This window comes from Oncorhynchus mykiss, chromosome 3 (assembly GCF_013265735.2).
Source record: "Oncorhynchus mykiss isolate Arlee chromosome 3, USDA_OmykA_1.1, whole genome shotgun sequence".
Classification (NCBI taxonomy): domain Eukaryota; kingdom Metazoa; phylum Chordata; class Actinopteri; order Salmoniformes; family Salmonidae; genus Oncorhynchus; species Oncorhynchus mykiss.
In genome coordinates this window covers 56,499,047-56,524,551 of record NC_048567.1, presented here as the reverse complement: position 1 = coordinate 56,524,551, position 25,505 = coordinate 56,499,047, and the positions used below count along the sequence as shown (strand labels likewise).

At 41.3% G+C, this 25,505-nt stretch overlaps 1 protein-coding gene across 34 annotated transcripts in view; it reads left to right on the top strand.

The window, feature by feature from the left end:
• Nucleotides 1-25,505, top strand: part of LOC110520260 (nebulin) — an 83,500-nt gene that overhangs the window by 54,099 nt on the left and 3,896 nt on the right. For 9 of the 34 annotated variants that reach the window (XM_036974701.1, XM_036974730.1, XM_036974731.1 and 6 more), the window contains 35 exons: nt 3-107; nt 239-343; nt 1,472-1,576; nt 3,110-3,211; nt 3,452-3,559; nt 3,687-3,791; nt 4,023-4,127; nt 4,342-4,443; nt 4,596-4,700; nt 4,993-5,103; nt 5,279-5,389; nt 5,619-5,720; nt 5,925-6,029; nt 7,612-7,722; nt 7,983-8,087; nt 8,892-8,996; nt 10,213-10,317; nt 11,021-11,131; nt 12,025-12,135; nt 12,746-12,859; nt 13,255-13,359; nt 14,940-15,044; nt 15,669-15,776; nt 16,332-16,424; nt 18,590-18,682; nt 19,216-19,308; nt 19,884-19,976; nt 20,499-20,591; nt 21,164-21,256; nt 21,789-21,881; nt 22,495-22,587; nt 23,232-23,324; nt 23,776-23,883; nt 24,117-24,303; nt 24,942-25,034. In XM_036974701.1, coding sequence (XP_036830596.1) covers nt 3-107; nt 239-343; nt 1,472-1,576; nt 3,110-3,211; nt 3,452-3,559; nt 3,687-3,791; nt 4,023-4,127; nt 4,342-4,443; nt 4,596-4,700; nt 4,993-5,103; nt 5,279-5,389; nt 5,619-5,720; nt 5,925-6,029; nt 7,612-7,722; nt 7,983-8,087; nt 8,892-8,996; nt 10,213-10,317; nt 11,021-11,131; nt 12,025-12,135; nt 12,746-12,859; nt 13,255-13,359; nt 14,940-15,044; nt 15,669-15,776; nt 16,332-16,424; nt 18,590-18,682; nt 19,216-19,308; nt 19,884-19,976; nt 20,499-20,591; nt 21,164-21,256; nt 21,789-21,881; nt 22,495-22,587; nt 23,232-23,324; nt 23,776-23,883; nt 24,117-24,303; nt 24,942-25,034 — 3,676 coding nt within the window. Of the gene's footprint in view, nt 1-2; nt 108-238; nt 344-773; nt 876-1,471; nt 1,577-3,109; nt 3,212-3,451; nt 3,560-3,686; nt 3,792-4,022; nt 4,128-4,341; nt 4,444-4,595; nt 4,701-4,992; nt 5,104-5,278; nt 5,390-5,618; nt 5,721-5,924; nt 6,030-7,611; nt 7,723-7,982; nt 8,088-8,891; nt 8,997-10,212; nt 10,318-11,020; nt 11,132-12,024; nt 12,136-12,745; nt 12,860-13,254; nt 13,360-14,939; nt 15,045-15,668; nt 15,777-16,331; nt 16,425-18,589; nt 18,683-19,215; nt 19,309-19,883; nt 19,977-20,498; nt 20,592-21,163; nt 21,257-21,788; nt 21,882-22,494; nt 22,588-23,231; nt 23,325-23,775; nt 23,884-24,116; nt 24,304-24,941; nt 25,035-25,505 lie in introns of all 34 variants that reach the window. The other 25 variants (XM_036974698.1, XM_036974709.1, XM_036974711.1 and 22 more) reach the window with 25 other exon arrangements.

Here is a 25,505-nt window from a genome sequence, read left to right as displayed (position 1 = left end):
AGGTCAAGTACAAGGAGGACCTGGATTGGCTGAAGGGTATTGGCTGCTATGTGTGGGACAGACCTGAGATGGTCCAGGCTGAGAAGAACAAAAGCCTCTACAGTGAGGTAAGAATTTAGGAAAGAAAGAATTGACCACTACAAATTCAATAAGACCATTCTCAGATGTTATCTTTCTCTTCTCATATCCACAAAAGCTATTTTCTCCTCTTCTTTTCCCTCTTCTCCTTTGAAAACAGAGACTCTACAAAGCAACTTTTGAGAAGAACAGACACCAGTTCAAGTACACAAGTGATACTCCATTCTTCCAGGCCGCCAAGAATGCCTCCATTATCATCAACGAAGTAAGTCACAGCTGCACTTTTGGAACACATTTATGCAAACTCATGTCGGTTTTAATTTGGATATACTGGATATATTTCATCTTATTTAAACGACCTTATGAAAACCAGATACAGTAATGAGTATAACATGTGTTCTCTTTCTCTCTCATTTGGATTCTCAGCTTTGAGGGTAACAGATGATCATGATTAGTTCATAACATTTAGTTAATGTACTGTAAATGGTGATGAATGCACCATCCTTCTTCCTGTGGTGGTCCTAGCCACAATACTGTGTCGTTGTCACTCAAGTTTCTCTTGTCTGCGGTTCATTCCTCTATTTATCACATGCTATTAACCTTGACTTTCTTTCCTGGTAGTCTTCTTATTTCCTGACTGTCGCAGATCACTGTTTGTTTGTCAGTTGTCTTTAACTTTTTGACATTCTGAGCAGAGGCGCTATAGAGCAGCCTATGAGAAGACCAAGGATAAGTACAGCAGTGTGTTGGATGATCCTAGAAACCTCCTGGCTAAGGAGAACGCCAAGAATAGCCAGGTAAAGCTATGATTGGCCCGCTGCCGAGTCCCGCCCCCGTCCGCCTCCGTCTACTCTGGGCCTATCAGAAAGCTTGCTTCTGAGCCCGGCGCATGAGGTCATCTGACTGCAGGCCTTTCCGGAGGTCATAGTCGCATGGCTAAGATGTCATCATTTGTGTTCACTTCTCTCTCTCTCTGTCTTTTTCCTTGCGCCACAGGTGTCGTACTCTGCCACTCAAATAGCCCTCTGTGGTGGTTTGAGTGAGCGGCTACACTTTCCTTGATCTGTGCACTCAGTGTTGAACCCGTAAACTTGGTTGAACCCTTTTCTCATGTCAGTTTTAATGACAATTGTCAAAAACAAATTCAGCATTGTCAAAACCATGAAATCTAATAAAAAGGCGTATTTGATTGATTGATTGAACCCAATTCAACCAGGTTTAATATAGCTGGGCGATTCACTCTGAGGGCACAAATCAGGAGGACACAACTCAGACTCCACGCCTGGGATCTTGGGAGCTCCTCTCTTGTCCACTCCGTCCTGTCTGTCCCACTGTCCCTGTCCTCATCCTCTGCATGCTGTATGTGTTTGTTGGTGTGTGTCCCCGTGGACAGAAAAGATATAGGTCCAGGGCTAAAGAGCTGCTAAAGAATGGCTGCAATGAGCTGCTCCGTCCAGACATCCTCAGCGCCATTTGCCAGTCCAGCGCGCAGTGTAAGGTAATCATCCATTGGCCCGGTAGACCTCACCCCGTAAAGTCCTCAAAATGTCCACTCCATGCCAGTTTTCCCAATTCTCACTCCCTCCGGTTGTCTTCCCAGCTCCGCCCTCGCTAACTGTAGCTGTGGAAACCCATGCTGAACTCTCATTGGCCAGTGACTAGAATACCTCACCTCTGTCTGCCCCACATTCCCCTCACACCGCTGCTTCATAAACACTCCTGAATCCTCACTGATCTCAGAACCCGAGCTACCTAGCTTATCCCAAGTTATAATTAATCTGCCTATAACCCACATCACAAGTACAAACTGAACTGTCTAGAAATATGTTTTACGTCAAATTATGAACACAGTCAATAGATTTATTTTCATTTATTTTAGTTGAAATTCTAAATCCAAATGATAATTTAAAAAATACTACCATTATTAATCTCTAACCGTACTACTCATGTTCAATATGTATCCACACCAGATTTATCATCAGCAGGACATAGTGTAGAAACAGACAAGCTAATCAGGACATAGTGTAGATGCAGACGAGCTGATAAGGACATAGTGTAGAAACAGACAAGCTGATCAGGACATAGTGTAGATGCAGACGAGCTGATCAGGACATAGTGTAGATACAGACAAGCTGATCAGGACATCGTGTAGAAACAGACAAGCTGATCAGGACATAGTGTAGAAACAGACAAGCTGATCAGGACATAGTGTAGATGCAGACGAGCTGATCAGGACATAGTGTAGATACAGACAAGCTGATCAGGACATCGTGTAGAAACAGACAAGCTGATCAGGACATAGTGTAGAAACAGGCAAGCTGATCAGAACATAGTGTAGAAACAGACAAGCTGATCAGGACATAGTGTAGATACAGACAAGCTGATCATGACATCGTGTAGATACAGATAAGCTGATCAGGACATAGTGTAGATACAGACAAGCTGATCAGGACATAGTGTAGAAACAGATAAACTGATCAGGACATAGTGTAGAAACAGACAAGCTGATCAGGACATAGTGTAGATACAGACAAGCTGATCAGGACATAGTGTAGAAACAGACAAGCTGATCAGGACATCAAACGTCAGCTGGAGAAAATCATCCATGAGAAAATGACAGGCTGTGCCCTAACAGACTATTGGTAACACGTATCCCTTGTCTCTGTTTTCGTTTTCAAACTGTGTATTTGTGGAACTCTCTTTCCACATAATTTCAGTTTGTTACCTGTTTCCGTTAAGCATGTACCAACCTCTGCATGGTGTCTTCCTATTGCATTCATTCATTACATTGACATGTGCTGTAGTTGTTTCACAGAATCACCATTTCTTTGAAAATACATTTCATTTGATCAAGAATGGATAAAGGCATGTAAAATAATCTCATATAGCCTACTGAAAATCAATATGCAAAGCACATAGATAATCTATAGATCATTTAAACACTGTTAATAATATATACATTTATACTTATCTGACAGTAATGTCTCCTGTGTGAGTGTCTAACTCTTGTGTTCTGCCCCCATCACCACAGTGGAAGTACAGGGCGCAGTATGAGCGCGCTAAGAACAAGTTCACCTCCATCCTGGAGACACCTGAGCATGAGAGCCACAAACGCAGCAAAGCCATATTAGACGTGAGTTCACTTGGCCACACAACATTGAATTAAAGATACTTTTTGTTGCAATTGTTGTCACTGTTTCTCTCTTATAAAAATAAATAGTTATTACAAAAATAAAGATATACAAATAAATAAATATCCAAATAATAAAATAATATAAATAAATGTGTCCTTTCCTTACTGCTGTGCATTTATCTACATAACACTATATGTGAATCATTTAGACTTGCACCATTTTCTCATCACTTTTTCCAGAATGTCTACAAGATGGAGTATAACAAGAACAAGGCTAAGGGCTACACCCTGGGCCATGACACTCCACACAGCACACACATGAAGAAGGTCAAGGAGATCACCAGCGTGGTATGTACTCTACACTCTCAAAATGGCCACCTTCCTTCCCTCTCACAACTCACTCTAAGATGGAGGCAGATACAGTCATAGCCCTGGTACTGTATGTGAGTGTGTTTTTATCTCCTTTGTCACTCAGCTGAAGTACAAGGAGATGTATGAGAGGAGCAAGGCCCAGATCAACATGGACCCTGAATCCTTTGAAATCCGCGCTGCCAAGGAAGCCTACAAGAACATCAGCAATGTGAGCCTCTCTCTGCTAGTACTCCTCTTTTCCTTGTATCCATTTACTTCTGAAAGCCACTTCTGAATAAATGAATGAATAAATGAATGAATGAATTAAAATAAAATCATGTGGCTTGTTAAGGACAGGCATAATACCTGATGTGTTCTACCCCACTTGAATGGTTGCTTGAGACAGGCCCTTCACTCACTCACTCACTGTTCTGTTCCTGTCTGATTTGTCTCCTTCCAGCTGGACTACAGGAAGAAGTACCAGGCCACCAAAAACAAGTGGATCTGGACTGTCGACAGACCTGACTTTGTCCACGCTGCCAAGGCCAACTTCCAGCAGAGTGATGTGAGTGATGCACTACAGACATTTATTTGTTTGTTTGGATGTATTTTAGCCCACAATGGGGCTAATCGTCTAAGAGTCCATGAAGAACAAATCTAGACAATAGCGACGTACATGACTTACACACATAACACCATCCCAGGTTTCTATACTGACACCTTGTATCTTTGACATGGCACCTCTGGTCAACCCCTGTTGTGTATCTGGCGGTCCTCAGGTTGAATACAAGTATGACAAGGAGATGATGAAGGGTTGTGTGATGTCCATCGTGGACGACAAGTTAGCCATCCTGGCTAAGAAGAATGCTGATTTCAGCAATGTGAGTAGTTGTTCATTTACCTGCCACCCATCAATCAAAAGAAAGATATTCTATTCTGTTCTATCCGATTCTATTCTATTCTGACACATGACATTTTAATCTTAAGAAAAAAAGAACCTGTGTTAATTGTTGTGCTTTGTTCTGTCCAACAGGTGAAATACAGAGAGAAGTTTGAGAAGGCAAAAGGCCAGTATAAGACTGTTTTGGACACTCCTGCTAACCTTCATGCCAAGTCAGTGCGCATTCTGGCATCTGAGGTAAGAAGCAGAAAACATCAAACACATGATAACTACAGATACTTACTATGTAATGTTTATTACTGCCAGTGATTGGCTGTCTTTACTAACCTACAGTATAGTTATCATAGATAGATCGTAAATGTCATAATATAGACCTTATCTTATAGGTGAACAAGGAATTTGCTACAAAATATTTCAAGAACACATGTTTTAATGAAGGAAGCTACTGTACACTATGTTAGTTTCGTTTGTATGAGACCCAGTCAGATTCCTGTCAGACACTAGTTGTTTGTTTTCTTCCTTTCCTCAGAGCAAATACAAACTGGCCAGCAAGATGGAGCATCAGACCAGCAAATTCAACACTCTGCCCACGACCCGCGATACCATCCACGCCAAGGACATGGGCAAACTGGTCAGCGAGGTCAGTCCCTACTCTCTGTTTAGTTGGATGAGTTGCTGTTTAGTTGGAGCTGGTATACAGGCTTGAACCTCCATTTCCAGATTTCTCACACAGAGTGAATGAGACTTCCCAAGACTATACAGTCCTGAGCCTTTTGTTACCTTTGACATTTTTGTCTCTGCCATTTTGTCCACAGAAACAGTACAAGAAGAAGTTTGAGAAGGAGAAGGGCAAGTCCAAGTACAACAACATGAGTGTGCCTCCCGATGTGCAGCACGCCATGGACGTAGCCAAGAATCAGAGCAACGTAAGTCACTAACCATCCTCCTCTAGAAAAATACATCACTATATCTCCTATATTAAAGACATTCAACAGTTCATGCTTGCTTGATATAATTGGTCGTTATTAATCAAGTATTAATTTTTAAATCAGCAGTTGTCACAAAGTGGCTTTTATGTATTTCACTCTCTATGTCATGCCTTTAATATCAGTCTTTCAATGTGGGGGATTCACTCTTTCCTCTCTCCATCTCTAGTTTGCCTACAGGCAGGGCGCTAAGGCCAAGCTCAACTACACCTCTGTGGCTATGCGCCCAGACATCATGAAGGCCACCCAGGCCTCCAAGCTCACCAGCAATGTGAGTGTTTAGTACACTGTGAATAGCCTACACGGTGGTGAAGACTGTTAGCCTGTTTGGCAAAATGTTGTATTTGTTTACCTTTCTGAGTTGAATTTGCATGTTTACACTCTCAGCATGACAGAATCACAAGGCATCAAGTCAAATCACCACAGTCTGTGCTGAGATGTTACTCACTGATGGTTTGTGTATTGTGTCTGGTAGATTGGTTACCGTGACAAAGCTCGCCAGGAGGCTGCCCATGGAGGCTCACTGACCCACCGTCCAGACATCGCTCTGGCTACTGCAGTGTCCAAGCTGACCAGCCAGGTACGGTCAACACCAAACCCTGGGACAGGGTCAAATGGGCAGCAACTTCCTGTCTGTGTCTTGCGACTTCCTTTCTCCTATTGAATGACTCACTGATTGGTTGATTTCTGGTAGCATCTGTTGGGGCTCCTCTGCTTCCATAATTTAAGATTACGTTTTTTCATTTGTGTTATAATTCTATGATATCTGCCAATATTCTTGATTGTTATAGTTTTTCCTCCAGTCTTTTTTGTTTTGTGTTTTGTTTCCTTATACCTGTAGCTATCTTCTTTTCCCTCTCCCATCGCAAGCTTTTGCAAACACAGACATGCATTCTGCCCTACCAAGCAAAAAGGCAGTAGCTGCTCATAGCGTGGAGAAAAATGAGAAAAATGGCTTTAATATACCTTGGTTTCACAGTAACTTTATGCAGTTACTGCTAACATGACCCCCATTTTCTCCAAAACACAATACAATAGAGGCAGGATACTTGTCCACATGATTAAGCATGTATTTAATGTAGCAAAAATGGAATTAACTCATTTTCGACCAAATGAGCAGTTACTGTCTTTTTGCTTGGTAGGGCAGCATAGTGACGCAATAACTATTTTCCTAAAAGTCAACAGAAAATATTGTTTTCTATTGCTTTTTTCCTTTTTATTTTTCCTTTTCTCCCTCAGTTGAATCAACGTCTTAAATGATCAATGTCAGAAAAGCCGGGACATCTGGTTAGTCAATGTCTCTGCCTCCTCTGGAATGGCCCCTACAGTGATAGCATGTCATAGGGTTATTGTTGCTGCATCGTTCGACAGAATTGTCTCTGTGCCACGAAGACTGTAAATCCTGTATCAAAGCTTCTGTCTAAAGTATCTTATTCACAACTCTTCTATAGTATAGGCAACACTGAACACTAGGAGGCAGAGTTGACAATTTGATTGGGTTGCCAGCAGTTCTGTCATTGCTTTTTCATTTGGAGCATGATTATAATTAGACTGATTTTTTTCCCTCATTTGTATTGGTTTTACACACTCTCTCCCTCTTTCTCGCTCTCCCTGACTTTTTGTCTGCTGGTTCCTCTACAGAATAGGAGTCTATCTCAGACTCTCAGCAATGGGATCCCAGCATCACTTTCTCCCTCATTTTCTATTTCTGACTACCATACATACTGTTCCAACGGTATATGAAGTCAATGTTCTTTTTGTACAGTTGCTTCTTCTTAGTGTTGTCTTAATTGCCTTCTGAGGTTAATTGACTCATTGAAAGTAAGAAAGAATGCTTATTTATTCATTTGTTATACCCACCAGATACATTATATCAAATTAATCCTAGAAGGCAACCTATGGTTTTTGACTTCAATTGGCTATGCTGTATAACAAGGGCTACTAAAACAGCACAGTAAGGAGCTACCTAGTTTTAGAAATTCTGAATTTGGATCCCTCTAAAATCATTGAACAAGCCATGAGCCCTTTTTATATTATGTGACCGAATACTGTATTTTTCTCCTCATTAATCTGACTCTCGCTGTGTTTTTCTGGGCTTACCTGCCTCACAGACACAATTAGACTGAGACTAACACACACACTGCCATATGATATCCCTCCAGGTGCAGTACAAGGCCAAGTTTGACAAGGAGAAGGGGCTCAGGCCAAAGTATGACATGAAGGAGAGTGTGGTTTACAAGACTCAGAAGGATGCACACAAGCTGGCTAGTGAGGTACGTGTTCCACTCTCCCAAGTAGGTGTAGTACTCTTTTAATATGATACATTTGCTTACGGGCTAAGACCTCTTTACTCACAGGTCTTTATCAAAGATATACAAAGCGACCAGGACCAAGCAGTTCATGAGAAATGCTATATAAAACTCTATAATAATAAATCTATATATAAATAATTACACTATATTCTAATAATATATCCATATAATAGCTCTCTATAATACGATGATGTTCTTCTGTCCGTCTTCTCATCTCACAGGTGAAGTACAAGGGTGACCTGAAGAAGCTGCACAAACCTGTAACAGACATGGCAGAGTCTCTGTCCATGCAGCACAACCTGAGCACCAGCAAGCTGTCCAGTGACGTAAGACAATCTGCATATAACCCTTTGTACTCCCAATACCACCGTCTTCCTACCCGGTAGTGTCATCATCACCATCATCCCTTCTGCATAACCACCGCCTTCTCAACAACCAACCACCTCACCACAACAACCCTCCAAGAAAGTCATTCCATATAATTAGGCTTTCCCTAGCTCTCTCTCAGCAGGCAAATCTGGTTGAAATAACTTAATTACGATCTGTTTACAACCAGAAGTAGTTGGAATGTGGTTGTAATGACGTCATTTCAACCAGTTTGGTCCTGCTGTGTATATACTGTATGAGATATAGTAAAACACAGATCTGTAGTATCAGAATTTTTGCATCATACTCTTTTACCCATAATCCTCAAGGACATCATCTGGTAGTGACCCTGACCCTTCTCACCTTTGACCTCCAAACTTCCTGTACTAGCACCCGCTATAACCTTCTCCATCTCTTTTTTCATCCATCTATAGTCTTAGTGTTTTCTTTTTCACACGGTCTCTAGCATGTTATCATGTGCTGGATAATTTTAAAACATTTTTTATTAAAAACATTACTTAGTACATCATAACTTAGTCTTCTAGAACTCTCTGCCTTACCTTCTCTTTTCTAATTGTTCTTCATTGCATTCTTTTCATCCCTTTTTATTCACATTCCTTAACTTTTTTATAAAACATTCTTGTTTAAAATAATATATAATATATATTTATATAATTGGCGGCATTGAGGGAGCTAACGGCAGTGGCTATTTTTCCCCACGTTGTTGTACTGAGCTGCTTTACTGGGCATTGATTCCCTCTTAGTACCAGTACAAGAAGAAACATGAGGACAGTAAGGGTCACTACCTCATGATCGCTGACTCACCAGAACAGCTTCATCACAAGGAGGCTTCAGAACTACAGAGTCACGTAAGTGGCCGATGACTGGGACGACCGATGGACCTGTCCTACTGACATCACCGGGTTTTAACTTTCTATGTTTGAGATGCAACTTTCAGTTTGAAAATCATCTTTCCAATATTCCATTTAAAAATCAAATTTTATTTGTCGCACCCGCCGAATACAACAGGTGTAGTAGACCTTACAGTGAAATGCCGAATACAACAGGTGTAGTAGACCTTACAGTGAAATGCCGAATACAACAGGTGTAGTAGACCTTACAGTGAAATGCCGAATACAACAGGTGTAGTAGACCTTACAGTGAAATGCCGAATACAACAGGTGTAGTAGACCTTACAGTGAAATGCTGAATACAACAGGTGTAGTAGACCTTACAGTGAAATGCTGAATACAACAGGTGTAGTAGACCTTACAGTGAAATGCCGAATACAACAGGTGTAGTAGACCTTACAGTGAAATGCCGAATACAACAGGTGTAGTAGACCTTACAGTGAAATGCCGAATACAACAGGTGTAGTAGACCTTACAGTGAAATGCTGAATACAACAGGTGTAGTAGACCTTACAGTGAAATGCTGAATACAACAGGTGTAGTAGACCTTACAGTGAAATGCTGAATAGAACAGGTGTAGTAGACCTTACAGTGAAATGCTTTATCCTGTGACTTGTGAATCTAAATTCTCCCAGGCTTCTTCTCCAACATGTAAAATCATTAAACAGTGGAACACAATGAAACACAGTTAATGTTTGTATTGTTGACTTGTCAGGGCTTGGTGGACTTGTAAAAACAGTTTTACTGGAAGCGTTGGTTGGCCTGTGTGCTATTATGTAACTCCTTTTTTAATTGATCCATAAAATCTCCCACTCGTCACTCCATCATTAAACCTGAGAGGTTTATATTGCGGTCATTATAAATCGGTTCCCATGCTCCCATTTTAAGTGGAGTAATTGTTCCCTCTAGAAGTCTTCGATGGACACGATATCTGGACCAGAGTTCACTATATTGAAACAGACCTGCCACAAACCCTGTCAGTTTGTGCTCTGAAAACACCTTGTTAAACTGTCATGATGTTATAACAACAGCAGTTGGTATCGTTTAGGCCTCAAGGATAATATTAAATGGCCTATTTAGTCATATTTATTGAATAAAGTAAGTCAACTTTATTCAATAAATGAATTGAGACATTGTGAATATATTTGTCTGACTCCTGTGTGTCCATCCACAGGTGAAGTACAAGGAGAAGTATGAGAAGGCTAGAGGAAAGGCCATGCTGGACTTCGAGACCCCCACCTATGTGACGGCTAAGGAGGCCCAGCACATGCAGAGCGCGGTAAATACTCATTATATAGTTTCCACCCAATATCTAATTGTTTCATACAACAACACCTCTACTTTGCAGTCTGGAGTTTCGCTGATGCTCCAAAGAGAACATGCATGGAATGATCTGTTGTTTTTGTCTATCATTGTATTGGATCTTCTGTTTTATTTGGAAACTCTGTAGACTTGTCTGTTTTTCAAAAGTCTATCTACAATGTCTATGAAATGTGATTTTTCCAACGTGTAATTTGATGTGTAAGTGGAGCGCTGGGACTATGGCTTATGGCAGTCTTGTGTGACACTGACACATGATGTTGTGTAAGTACAGAAAGTGAAATATTCCTCTGATGATCCACGGTTAAGGCACGGTACTGGATGTCTGTCTGGTAATCATGTCTCCCTGCTAGTGCACAGACTGACTGACACAAAACAGGAAACGTACCAGACTGCGTAGATACTTTAAACCAGTGACTGCTGAAAACCTGGATCCATACATAAAATATCAGGATTATACATGTATAAAGGTTTCAAATATTTTAATATCTGTACAAAAAAACATTACACACGCCAGAGGCATACTGTCGTCATACGTAGAGCAGTACACCACTGAGTTGTTCTCAGGAAGAGCAGTAAGACTGAGGTGAGGCTTGCATTGTGATGAGGCTTGCATGTATCTCAGCTGTATCTGTCCCTTGTCTTATCTTTGCGGCGAATAGAAAGACTATCATAAGGAATATGAGGAGTCCATAAAGGGAAAGAACCTCTCAGGCTTGGAGGTCACCCCTGCCATGTTACATGTCAGACACGCCACCAAAATAGCCAGCGAGGTAACGAACAGACGTCGACTCCATTTTGTACCCCTCCTCCTCCTCTTCACCCACCTCTGATAATCATACTAAGACCACCATAACCACCACAACCCTCCTTCTTTTAATCCCACGTGTGTGACTTTTTCTCCTCAAGAAATTGTCACACCCCGGTTAGTTGTGGTTAACTTGCATGGTTCACCACCCAACGATAATACACTCTATTACGATTACACGTAATACACCCTTCCCTTTTCATAGTACCATAGTAGTGTTGCGTGACTGTTTTAGTTAAAGACTTTGTTTTATTGCCATGTCTGCACTATTAGTGTTATGTATGAACTGTCATCTATGTTGACATTGTGACCTTTGTAGTTCCCACCCATTCCTTCAAAACAACTGTCTTAATTTGTCTGGTTTTTCTGTCTGGTTTGGCTTTTTAAATAACCCTGTTTCCTGTGTTTGTTCTGCATGATGCCCTAATGAAATGCAAACATGAGTGCTTTTGGCAAAATGCCTCATGAACAAACTGTCTTGTACCAAATGTCCTGTGGGTATTTTTTGTCTTATTGTTCTATCTGATAAAATTCAATTTTTGTTTTATCAGGCTGCTTACCAAACTCACCAATGTCTTTCCAATGACCAATTTAATGTCTATTGGTCAAAATACGTATTGTATAAAAATAAATGATAATGTCCGACTTGGCAAGTCAACATTTGTCGGTACATGTCAACCAAAACCACAACTGGTTTGTCATAATTTGAAGGGGAGACTTGGTGACTTTGAGATCTATGGGGGAGCGGTATTACTTGCCAGGTGAGCAGGTACTGTACCGTATCCTGTCTGTGTTGCCCTGCCTGTGTTGCCCTGCCTGTCTCTCTGCAGTCTCTCTGTTCTTCCTTCCGCCCTGTAGAAAGAGTACAGGAGGGATCTAGAGGAGGGGGTGAAGGGTAAAGGGCTAACTGTTTTTGAGGAAACTCCGGAGCTTTTGAGAGCAAGAAATGCCACTGCTATCCTGAGTCAGGTAGGACTGCTACAGATGGAACAGTCTTCTTCTCCCATTTCGCTCTCCCCTTCCCCGTCCTCTGCTTCCGTCTCCTCCTCCTCTTCCTGTTTCATCACCTAACTAACCAGGCAGCTGATTGTTTTTTTTTCTTGACGCAGGATGACATCATTAATGTGTTTGCAACGCAGTTGTCGAGCTAGTAGTGTCATTCCCCCAACCTAGTCCCAGATCTGTTTGTTCTGTCGTGCCCACTACATTGGTGACATTGACCATAGGAGTTTGCAAGACAGTACAAACAGATCTGGGACCAGGCTAGTAGTTCCCCAGGTTAACCAGATAATATGGTGTCTGAAATGACCTACACTACCTCACTGAGATTCACACTAAACCTTCTTCTGTCTTTCAGCTCTGAGTGGACCCTTCTTGTCTCCCTCCCTCGTAGCTTGATTTATCCCATGTTCTTGTTGGTTTGTTTGTGCTAACCTGTTTTAACTTTTGCCATTTTTGGTTTTGCAGTCCCTAAACAAATGAGATCCCTTTCCTTCCTAATATAATATCCAACAGCTATATTTGAATACTCTACTAAAGAATTGTGTGACTTGACTGTGTGCAATGTGGCTGTTTGCAGAAAGAGTACAAGAAGACATTGGAGACAGAGATAAAGGGCAAAGGAATGTCGGCTTTGGCTACAGACACGCCAGACTTCATGAGGGCTAGGAATGCTACAGACATCCTCAGCCAGGTCAGTGGGGCAGGGTACTTGGACCAAGCCATCCTTTTTGTGTGATATGTGCATTAAGTCCATTCATTGTTTTTTGTAATATGTGCACTACGCATTATTTTCAGCATTGTACATTATTGCAATATTTTTTAGATTACTATCAGAGAAGGACTTTTTTGGAACCTAGAAGATATTTCATATTGTCCAACTGTCTTAGTTATACTTGAGTTTCTGTATAGCTATTTTACATGTAACAAATGCATATTATAATCATAACCATATCCCAATGTTAATTTCTTTCAATACAGTAATTGTGTACTTTACCAAGAATACTGAAAGACCACTCTTCATCAGTGCATGTAGTTGTTATTTAACAAAGAGTGTGTTTCTGAGCCGCATCTTGTGCCCCTCCTCAGCAAAAGTACAAGCAGACTGCTGAGGCGGACAGGGCTAGCTACACTAGTGTTATCGACACCCCTGACATCCTCCACGCACAGAATATCAGGAACATGGTCAGCCAGGTAAGAGTAACGGTCCGATTGACTATGGAGTGTCCACAAACCATGTTAAAAAACTCTCCACAAACTATGTAGATTACCTTTGCATTGATATGAGGGATACAGATTGATATGCATTGAATATATTGACGTCAGAGTTGACCAAGGTGTTGTGTGACTTCTCTCTCTCTCTGTGTGTGTTTTTTTTTTTTTTTTTTTTTTTTTTTTTTTTTTCACCTTTATTTAACCAGGTAGGCTAGTTGAGAACAAGTTCTCATTTGAAACTGCGACCTGGCCAAGATAAAGCATAGCAGTGTGAACAGACAACACAGAGTTACACATGGAGTAAACAATTAACAAGTCAATAACACAGTAGAAAAAAGGAGAGTCTATATACATTGTGTGCAAAAGGCATGAGGAGGTATGCGAATAATTACAATTTAGCAGATTAACACTGGAGTGATAAATGATCAGATGGTCATGTACAGGTAGAGATATTGGTGTGCAAAAGAGCAGAAAAGTAAATAAATAAAAACAGTATGGGGATGGGGTAGGTAAAAATGGGTGGGCTATTTACCGATGGACTATGTACAGCTGCAGCGATCGGTTAGCTGCTCAGATAGCAGATGTTTAAAGTTGGTGAGGGGGATAAAAGTCTCCAACTTCAGCGATTTTTGCAATTCGTTCCAGTCACAGGCAGCAGAGAACTGGAATGAAAGGCGGCCAAATGAGGTGTTGGCTTTAGGGATGATCAGTGAGATACACCTGCTGGAGCGCGTGCTACGGGTGGGTGTTGCCATCGTGACCAGTGAACTGAGATAAGGCGGAGCTTTACCTAGCATTGGACTTGTAGATGACCTGGAGCCAGTGGGTCAGGCGACGAATATGTAGTGAGGGCCAGCTGACTAGAGCATACAGGTCGCAGTGGTGGGTGGTATACGTCGCGATGGGGTGAGTCTGTTTATGCCTCTTCATGCGGTGACATTGATAGACCGGTCGTGGGTCCGGATATTGTAGCCCAGGAGTATGCTTCGGTGGTAGCACAGGAGCTCTGGCCGGGCTAGCTTCAAGCTAAGTGGATGGAAACGCTAGCCAGGAGTAATCATCCGGGGTTGCGGTTAGCTAGTTAGCTAGTTGTGAAGATCCAGCTGAAAATGTTCCGTTTGCGGTGGGAATCCGGTGGGAATCCGGGGATAAAAATAATAGGTCCGTTATGCTCTGGTTAGAGTCGCGTTGTTCGAACTGGCGAGAGATTTCCGAGCTAAAGGTTAGCTGATGACCAGTTAGCTGATGACCGGTTAGCTGATGACCGCTAGCAATGGTTTGCTGGTAGTTAGCTGGCTAGCTTCAGTTGAGGGGTTCCGGATCCGAAGTAAATATAAATACTTTAGAAAAAAAAGCAGATCCGCGCTACATCGGGTGAGGCGGGTTACAGGAGAGTATTTAGATGTTGAGGTTTAGAAAAATGTTTTAAAAGATATGCGAAGAAAAATATGTAAAAAAAAAAAAGATATATACAAGGGACACGACACGACAAGACGTCTGACTGCTACGCCATCTTGGATCTCATATGTGTGTGTGTGTGTGTGTATTGTGTCCAACAGAAAAAGTACAGGGAGGAGGCCAAGAATACCATGTCTCACTATGTGCCCGTCCTGGACACCCCTGAGATGATGAGAGTCCGTGAGAACCAGAAAAACTTCAGCACTGTAAGTAGAACCATTTTAGAACCTTCTGTTTTAGAATCCTCCGTTTGGAACCAAATGCCCAGGTTCCAGATCTCAGGTTCATCATCACCCATGCCAGTCAGTGGCAGCATGGTGGCTCTCTGTGTGTCTTCGGTGTCTTGTCTTCAAAGTATTACCTACAATACTTTATATACATTTACAGTATATGTTCATTGTTTCTTTATGAACATCTGTTGTGTTGCGCTGTCTGAACTAATGAAAACCAGCAGCATACTGTACATTATGTTTATTATGTAATTGTCGATTCAGAAAAGCCAGGCTCAAGGCTTTTTATTGTTTTTGGGAAGAACAGCAGCTAATTACATAGTTGAATCTATATAATTAGAGAATGGCATATTCCATAAACAAAAGTAAAGAGATATTTTTTTCCCAGTGTAGAGTAGACCATGCGGTTTATGCATTTTACTATCGGCAGTAAAAAAAAGGCAGTGCGTTTGTAATGTTTCACATATTCATTAGAGCGCCATTGTTTTATCATGGTTGTTGCTTTTTTCTCTTTTTGTTTTCTTTTTCTATCTTTTCTTGATTTTTTTGTTGTTATTATTGCGAGACATTTTAACTGCACTTGTGCTCTTTTCCCTGTAGCTTCAGTACCAGACAGACCACCTTAAAAACGTTAAGGGCAAAGTGTCATCAATAAAGGACACCCCTGAAATGCTACGTGTTAAAGAGAATACAAAGAATTTCAGCTCGGTATACCTACTGCTACATGAGTATCTTTTAAAAATATGTTTGACCTTTTCTAATAACATATTTTAACTTTTTTTTTAATACCTCCCCTTTCTTGATATTTTTATTTTTTTGCTTATTTTTTGACTCTCTTTTGAACTGAAAGTTAACATTCCCTGATATGCAGCCCTTTTTGATGTAGATAATATAGATATTAACTATGATAGATAGTGCGAGATTAATTCTAGACAAACTTCTCATTGGGCACACACTGGTTGAATCAATGTTGTTTCCACTTCATTTCAACGAAATGATGTTGAACCAACATGGAATAGATGTTGAATTGACGTCTGTGCCCAGGGTTGCTGTATTTTTCCTATAATTAGCAGCTTTAACCTTTAGGTTAATACAATTTTTAGATGTTAAACCTCTGGTTTGTGCAAAGCTGAAGTGCCATTATATGGTAATTATTTTACTGTTAGCCAACCGGTGTAATGCTTCAGTCATGTGCCATCTAGAAATGTTTTGTGTCAGGCTAATCGTCGCTCACTACTTTTTGCCTCCTCTTACTGTTTAAAGATTCAGTACAAAGAGGATTTGGGAGGAGGAACAGCTCTGTCAGACACCCCAGAGATGGACAGAGTTAAACGCAATCAGACAAACATTAGCACGGTACACTATAGTGTGAACCTGCTTTTCTTCTCCTCTCCTCTCCACCCATCTTCACTCAGGCTACACTTCCATGCCATAGGCTCCATGCTGACCCCCACACCACCACCAACACAGTTCCCATAATTTTAAAAACTAGACCATATAATGGTTTAATCTTTACATAATGGCAACCATTTTTAATGTCCACCTTTTCAACACCATTCTGCAGAGTTTATACTAATCTCAGAGTTCATTGTCCCAGCAGACTCAGCAGAAGTCATCAAACAAAACAATAATTAATTACATCTAAGATCTGTAATAAACTAAACCAAATATCAACCTTTCATTCGCTCAGAAGTTTCCTATTCAGCTACAGTTGAAGTCGAACGTTTACATACACTTAGGTTGGAGTCATTAAAACTTGTTTCTCAACCACTCCACAAATTTCTTGTTAACAAACTATAGTTTTGGCAAGTCAGTTAGGACATCTACTTTGTGCATGACACAAGTTATTTTTCCAACAATTGTTTACAGACAGATTATTTCACTTATAATTCACTGTATCACAATTCCAGTGGGTCAGAAGTTTACGTACACGAAGTTGACTGTGCCTTCAAACAGCTTGGAAAATTCCAGAAAATGATGTCATGGCTTTAGAAGGTTCTGATAGGCTAATTGACATCATTTGAGTCAATTGGAGGTGTACCTGTGGATGTATTTCAAGGCCTACCTTCAAACTCAGTGCCTCTTTGCTTGACATCATGGGAAAATCTAAAGAAATCAGCCAAGACCTCAGAAAAAAAATGTGTAGACCTCCACAAGTCTGGTTCATCCTTGGGAGCAATTTCCAAGTGCCTGAAGGTACCATGTTCATCTGTACAAACAAGAGTATGCAAGTATAAAGACCATGCGACCATGCAGCCGTCATAGCGCTCAGGAAGGGGACACGTTCTGTCTCCTAGAGATTAATGTACTTTGGTGCCAAAAGTGCAAATCAATCCCAGAACAACAGCAAAGGACCTTGTGAAGATGATGGAGGAAACAGGTACAAAAGTATCTATATCCACAGGAAAACGAGTCCTATATCGACATAACCTGAAAGGCCGCTCAGCAAGGAAGAAGCCACTGCTCCAAAACCGCCATAAAAAAGCCAGACTACGGTTTGCAACTGCACATGGGAACAAATATCGTACTTTTTGGAGAAATGTCCTCTGGTCTGCTGAAACAAAAATAGAACTGTTTGGCCATAATGACCTTCGTTATGTTTGGAAGAAAAAGGGGGATGCTTGCAAGCCGAAGAACACCATCCCAACTGTGAAGCACAGGGGTGATAGCAACATGTTGTGGGGGTGCTTTGCTGCAGGGGGGACTGATGCACTTCACAAAATAGATGGCATGAGGGAGGAAAAGTATATGGATATATTGAAGCAACATCTCAAGACATCAGTCAGGAAGTTAAAGCTTGGTCGCAAATGGGTCTTCCAAATGGACAATGACCCCAAGCATACTTCCAAAGTTGTGACAAAATGGCTTAAGGACAACAAAGTCAGGTATTTGAGTGGCCATTGCAAAGCCCTTACCTCAATCACATAGAGAATGTGTGGACAGAACTGAAAAAGCATGTGCAAGCAAGGAAGCCTACAAACCTGACTTTGTTACACCAGCTTTGTCAGGAGGATTGGGCCAGAATTCACCCAACTTATTGTGGGAAGCTTGTGGAAGGCTACCTGAAACGTTTGACCCAAGTTAAACATTTTAAAGGCAATGCTACCAAATAATATTTGAGTTTATGTCAACTTCTGACCCACTGGGAATGTGATGAAAGAAATAAAAGCTGAAATCAATCATTATCTCTACTATTATTCTGACATTTCACATTCTTAAAATAAAGTGGTGATACTAACTGACGTAAAACTGAGTTTAAATGTATTTGGCTTTTGTGTATGTAAACTTCCGACTTCAACTGAACATTGTTTATAGTGTTATAAACGGTGTATGCTGTAAACTTAACTGCTGTTACTGCTGTTACTGCTGCTACATGTGAGCGTTCTTGTGCTTTACGCCAGCTGCATTGTCACTGTTTTCAGGGTGGCCTTTGTCTTTGCTGCTGTGTGTATGTACAGTATGTGTGTGCTTTATATCTGTCTTGCTTTGTCTCTGTGTTCCTCATGGAACCCCTATGGTAGATAAAGTACAAGGACTCGTTGGGTCAGGGAACAGCCGTCTCAGACCTACCTGAGGTGAAGAGGGTTCGTGAGATGCAGAAGAACATCAGCTCGGTATTAGAGTTTCTATCTAGCCCCACTTAATTTCCCAACCAACAAACTCCCAAAAAACTCATACCTTCTCTGTCGTATGACCCCTAACTGACCTCAAATAATGCCCCCTAAACTATCAGTGGTTATTCTCCTGACCTTTGACTCCTGTGTGCCAAGATGAAGCCAAGCGCTTCCTCCTGAATACAAAATAACGTAACATCCTTTTTCCTCCAAACTAAAGGCCCAAATAGAACCATCCCCTTTTAGTTTTCTTGTTTTTCAATCTGTGTCCCACCAGACAAACAAACTGCATTTAGATTTTTCTTCTCCAATTTTTGTTTCAAATAATTTCATCATACTTTTTAATTTAAAAAAATATATTCTCAGTTTCTTTACTGTAGTGCTGTGAGATTTCAGAACAGTAGTTTAACTGTAACCCAAACCTTTGCATGTATTTTATGGCGGCCATCATAAGTTTACAATATCCTTTGTTTGTATTTAAGTGGGCAATCAACCCTCTTTCTGACTGGTTGTCCCTGTGTTACTGTTTAAAGATTCAGTACAAAGAGGATTTGGGAGGAGGAACAGCTCTGTCAGACACCCCAGAGATGGACAGAGTTAAACGCAATCAGACAAACATTAGCACGGTACACTGTAGTGTGAACCTGCTTTTCTTCTCCTCTCCTCTCCACCCATCTTCACTCAGGCTACACTTCCAAGCCATAGGCTCCATGCTGACCCCCACACCACCACCAACACAGTTCCCAGATAAAAAATTTAAAAAAATAGCCATATAATGGTTTAATCTCTACATAATGGCAACCATTTTTAATTTCCACCTTTTCAACACCGTTCTGCAGAGTTTATACTAATCTCAGAGTTCATTGTCCCAGCAGACTCAGCAGAAGTCATCAAACAAAACAATAATTAATTACATCTAAGATCTGTAATAAACTAAACCAAATATCGACCTATCATTCGCTCAGAAGTTTTCTATTCAGCTACATTGTGTATAGTGTTATAAATGGTATATGCTGTAAACTTAACTGCTGTTAACAATCATGACTGTTTTACCTACATGTGAGCGTTCTTGTGCTTTACGCCAGCTGCATTGTCACTGTTTTCAGTGAGGCCTTCGTCTTTGCTGCTGTGTGTACAGTATGTGTGTGCTTTATATCTGTCTTGCTTTGTCTCTGTGTTCCTCATGGAACCCCTATGGTAGATAAAGTACAAGGACTCGTTGGGTCAGGGAACAGCCGTCTCAGACCTACCTGAGGTGAAGAGGGTTCGTGAGATGCAGAAGAACATCAGCTCGGTATTAGAGTTTCTATCTAGCCCCACTTAATTTCCCAACCAACAAACTCCCAAAAAACTCATACCTTCTGTCGTATGACCCCTAACTGACCTCAAATTATGCCCCCTAAACTATCCATGGTTATTCTCCTGACCTTTGACTTCTGTGCGCCAAGATGAAGCCTAGCGCTTCCTCCTGAATACTAAATAACGTAACTTCCTTTTTCCTCCAAACTAAAGGCCCAAATAGAACCATCCCCTTTTAGTTTTCTTGTTTTTCAATCTATGTCCCACCAGACAAACAAACTGCATTTAGATTTTTCTTCTCCATTTTTTATTTATAATAATTTCATCAAACATTTCTTTTTTCTTCTCAGTTTCTTTACTGAAGTGCTGTGAGATTTCAGAACAGTAGTTTAACTGTAACCCAAACCTTTGCATGTATTTTATGGCGGCCATCATAAGTTTACAATATCCTTTGTTTGTATTTAAGTGGGCAATCAACCCTCTTTCTGACTGGTTGTCCCTGTGTTACTGTTTAAAGATTCAGTACAAAGAGGATTTGGGAGGAGGAACAGCTCTGTCAGACACCCCAGAGATGGACAGAGTTAAACGCAATCAGACAAACATTAGCACGGTACACTATAGTGTGAACCTGCTTTTCTTCTCCTCTCCTCTCCACCCATCTTCACTCAGGCTACACTTCCATGCCATAGGCTCCATGCTGACCCCCACACCACCACCAACACAGTTCCCATAATTTTAAAAACTAGACCATATAATGGTTTAATCTTTACATAATGGCAACCATTTTTAATGTCCACCTTTTCAACACCATTCTGCAGAGTATATACTAATCTCAGAGTTCATTGTCCCAGCAGACTCAACAGAAGTCATCAAACAAAACAATAATTCATTACATCTAAGATCTGTAATAAACTAAACCAAATAGCGACCTTTCATTCGCTCAGAAGTTTCCTATTCAGCTACATTGTGTATAGTGTTATAAACTGTATATGCTGTAAACTTAACTGCTGTTAACAATCATGACTGTTTTACCTACATGTGAGCGTTCTTGTGCTTTACGCCAGCTGCATTGTCACTGTTTTCAGTGAGGCCTTCGTCTTTGCTGCTGTGTGTGTACAGTATGTGTGTGCTTTATATCTGTCTTGCTTTGTCTCTGTGTTCCTCATGGAACCCCTATGGTAGATAAAGTACAAGGACTCGTTGGGTCAGGGAACAGCCGTCTCAGACCTACCTGAGGTGAAGAGGGTTCGTGAGATGCAGAAGAACATCAGCTCGGTATTAGAGTTTCTATCTAGCCCCACTTAATTTCCCAACCAACAAACTCCCAAAAAAACTCATACCTTCTCTGTCATAAGACCCCTAACTGACCTCAAATAATGCCCCCTAAACTATCAGTGGTTATTCTCCTGACTGTTGACTTCTGTGTGCTAAGATGAAGCCTAGCGCTTCCTCCTGAATACTAAATAACGTAACATCCTTTTTCCTCCAAACTAAAGGCCCAAATAGAATCATCCCCTTAAATTCTTGTTTTTCAATGTTTTTGTCCTACCAGACAAATTGCTCTTAGAGTTTTCTTCATTTTTTGTTTCTATTAATTTCATCATACTTTTTAAAAATCTTTTGATTTTATTTCTACTCAGTTTCTGAAGTGAAGTGCTGTGAGATTTCAGAACAGTAGTTTAACTGTAACCCAAACCTTTGCATGCGTTTGATGGCGGCCATCATAAGTTTACAATATCCTTTGTTATTATTTGAATGGGCAATCAACCCTCTTTCTGACTGGTTGTCCTGGTGTTACTGTTTAAAGATTCAGTACAAAGAGGATTTGGGAAGAGGGACAGCTCTGTCAGACACCCCAGAGATGGAGAGAGTTAAACGCAATCAGCAACACATTAGCACGGTACACAGTATTATAGTGTGATCCACCTACCTACCTTTCATCTACCATCCATATACTCCTGTCTGTCCTGCTCCTGTTATTCAAGCCCCTGTACAACTCAAACCCCTCTTTAATTCCCCTGTCCAACCCTTTCCAATCTCACCCCACCTCAAAACTGTTATCTGTGAAAGATACCCTATTAAACAAGCCTTTATCACCATCTCATCAAACATATCATGTAGTAATGATACTAATGTAGCTTGTTCCAGTTAAACATACATTTTCCCCCAAAATGAAGCAAGTAGATGATGATTTTACAATGTCAAGTTCTCTGGTAACATGTAACTATGTCTGAACAATATATTAATATATTGGTAGAGGAACCACTCTCTGTGATTACATGTTTCCATCTAAGAGGTGAGGCCCAAAATGCTGTTGCTGAAGTTGTTGCTGTGTTGTGTGTGTTCATTCTAGCTTTATTCCTCTGTAGTTGCTCTTGTCTTTGTGCTATTATGAGTTCAATGCCATTTGTAGCTGCTGTCTGTCTCTGGCTTACGGTTGCTCTCTGTGTGTATGTCCATTATGACATCTCCTCTACTCTGCATGGGACCCGTGCTGCTGATCTGATGTGTAGATAAAGTACAAGGACTCGTTGGGGCAGGGCACAGCCGTCTCAGACCTACCAGAGGTGAAGAGGGTCCGTGAGATGCAGAAGAACATCAGCTCGGTACTAGAGGAAACCATTGAACCCACCAACACGTGTTTCTGTGTTTCTCACTGGGTTTAGTTGACATTTGAGCATGACCCTCCCTCACCTGACCATCCCTCACCTCCTTAAACCGTCTTCTTTATCTGCTGACCCCTGACCCCTCATCATCAACCCTCATATACTCCTTTTATCTTCCTGCATCAGCGATGCCCAACGGTTCAGGCTGGAGCTCCCTGAGCTACAGCCCCTGTCATCAACAATCAAAAATCTAAATCTAAAAATATAACACATCCGTCCTTCTCCCTCCTATCTATCCATCCATCCACCTTCCAACATCAGTAAATCACCGTTGACTCTCCCTTAATTCCAACCTCAGCCAAAAACACCCTCTACGATGTGGCTCCCTCATGTTCTGAGTGTTTTTGCGTTTCCATTTTTCCCTTTCCATAACCTTTTTTCCCACAAAGTTTTTATCTCCTCTCCACAGCAGTGTTAGTTTTGTGTTATTATATCTCCTGTTTTAGTGTGGCAACTAACATCCTTGCCATGCTGTGGAGGCTGCAGATGTTTTAGTGTGTGTGTGTTGGGTTGTGTGATTGCTGTCTGTGTTGTTGCAGTGTGTCTTACGGTCCCCTGGGGGGCATTGTGTTTCTGTTCTGTAGGTGATGTATAAGGACAGTTCTGCTAAAGGAACACCCCAAGTGTTCACTCCAGAGATGGAGAGAGCGAAACGGAACCAAGAACAAATTAGCTCGGTACACCAGCCATCCTCCATGACCTGTGTGCCCCTTTAGAACCCACGTTAACCCTCTCTAACTCCTCCTTCTTTAGTTAACCTTATTAATCAGATCTACAGTAGTCAGCCTCTACTCTCCTCATCTCTTTTAATACCACCCACCAGCTGTGATGTGTTGTCTGTATTATCATCGCTAACCCTCTCCCTTGTTGTTGAAACTAGTCAACTTCCTCCTGTTCCCCTGACTTTCTCACACTCCCATCACCCCCATTAAGGATTGGAAAACACACTCCTAACCCCCTTATGAATTGGGACACACCCTCTTAATCCACACCCACTCTGAATGTTTGAATCTCCCTGCTAATATCATCTGTCGGGAGGTCCCAATAATAAGCCCTTCTCAGAGTGGGCCTATCTGTTAACTCTGGTGCTCACGTTGTTCCTCTGCTGTCCTCTCTGCCATCCCACAGGTGTTGTACTCTGACAGCTTCCGTAAGCAGGTCCAGGGCAAGGCTGCCTTTGTGTTGGACACACCTGAGATGAGACGGGTCAAGGAGACTCAACGCAACATTTCTGGAGTTAGTCTCTGGTTCTTATAATGTTATTAAGCTTGTAAAGTCATTTATATGTAATAACTGATGCCAGACAAAAATGTATCACTTTCATAATTCGTACCAATGTTAAACCATACCACTTAAATTGAACTAGGCTTTCCACTTAGTCCTTTATTAAAATGAAATAACACATGCCATACCAAGTTGATTACTCCTTCCCTACCGATGTGAAACCATCCCAGTGCTGTGTCCACCAGGTGAGATACCACCAGGACTTTGAAAGGACTAAGGGCAGCTTCACTCCCACTACCTCTGACCCTGTCATGGACCGCGTGAAGAAGAACACCCAGGAGTTCAGCGACATCAACTACCGTGGCATCCAGAGACGCGTGGTCGAGATGGAGAAGAGACGTGTCGTGGAGCACGAACAGGAGACTGTCACTGGTACCCAATAAAACACACACACACCCACTGTAGTGCTGTGAATCAATCTGAAACCGTGCTACAGCCAGTGGTGGAAAGTACAAATACTACTTAAGTAGTTTTTTGGGGTATCTATTTTTGACAACGACAACTTAATTTTATTCCACTACATACCTAAATAAAATAAATGTACTTTTTTACTCCATACATTTTCCTGACACCCAAAAGTACTCGTTACATTTTGAATGCTTAGCAGGACAGGAAAACTGTCCAATTCACACACTTATCAAGAGAAAATCCCTGGTCAACCCTAATGCCTTTGATCTGGCGGACTCACTAAACACAAATACTTATTTTGTAAATGATGTCTGAGGGTTGGAGTATGCCCCTGGCTATCCAAAAACGAAACTAAGACGTGGCTGTCTGGTTTGCTTAATATAAGGAATTTTGAATAATTTATATCTTTACTTTTGTACACAGGGATATTTGAGCAATTACATTTACTTTTGATATTTAAGTATCGGATTGAATCCAGGCCTAGATATACAATGTTCTTTTTAACGCAGAATGGGTCAGAATACGTACATGGACATGAAGAAAATGGCAGGTATTGGAAACCCCAGCAGACCATTAAAGCCTCTCTGTCTGTTCACCCTCAGATCTACGCGTGTGGCGCACCAATCCCGGCTCTGTGTTTGACTATGACCCTGCTGAGGACAACATTCAGTCCAGGAGTTTGCACATGATGTCAGGTGAGAGACGCCTGGGCATGACATGATTTACATTACAGGAAATCATATAAATGAAAGAATTCTGAATTAGTTATACAGGTAACAGCCAAAATAATGGAAACACCAGCAACGTGTCTTAATAGGTCGTTGGGCCACCACGAGCAGCCAGAACGGCTTCAATGTCAGGAGGAATGCGTAACTATTCCATAATTTGGTGTTTTGTTGATGGTGGTGGGAAACGCTATCTCAACTGCCACTCCAGAATCTCCCATAAGTGTTCAATTGGGTTGAGGTCTTGTGACTGAGATGGCCATGGCATATGGTTTACATCGTTTTCATTCTCATCAAACCATTCAGTGACCATGTGTGCCCTGTGGATGGGGACATTGTCATCCACTCCCATCAGGATAGAGATGATTAATCATAGGTTGAAGGTGATCACTCAGAATGGCTGTGTATTTCCTGCCGTTTACCTTGCCCTCTCTGTTTATT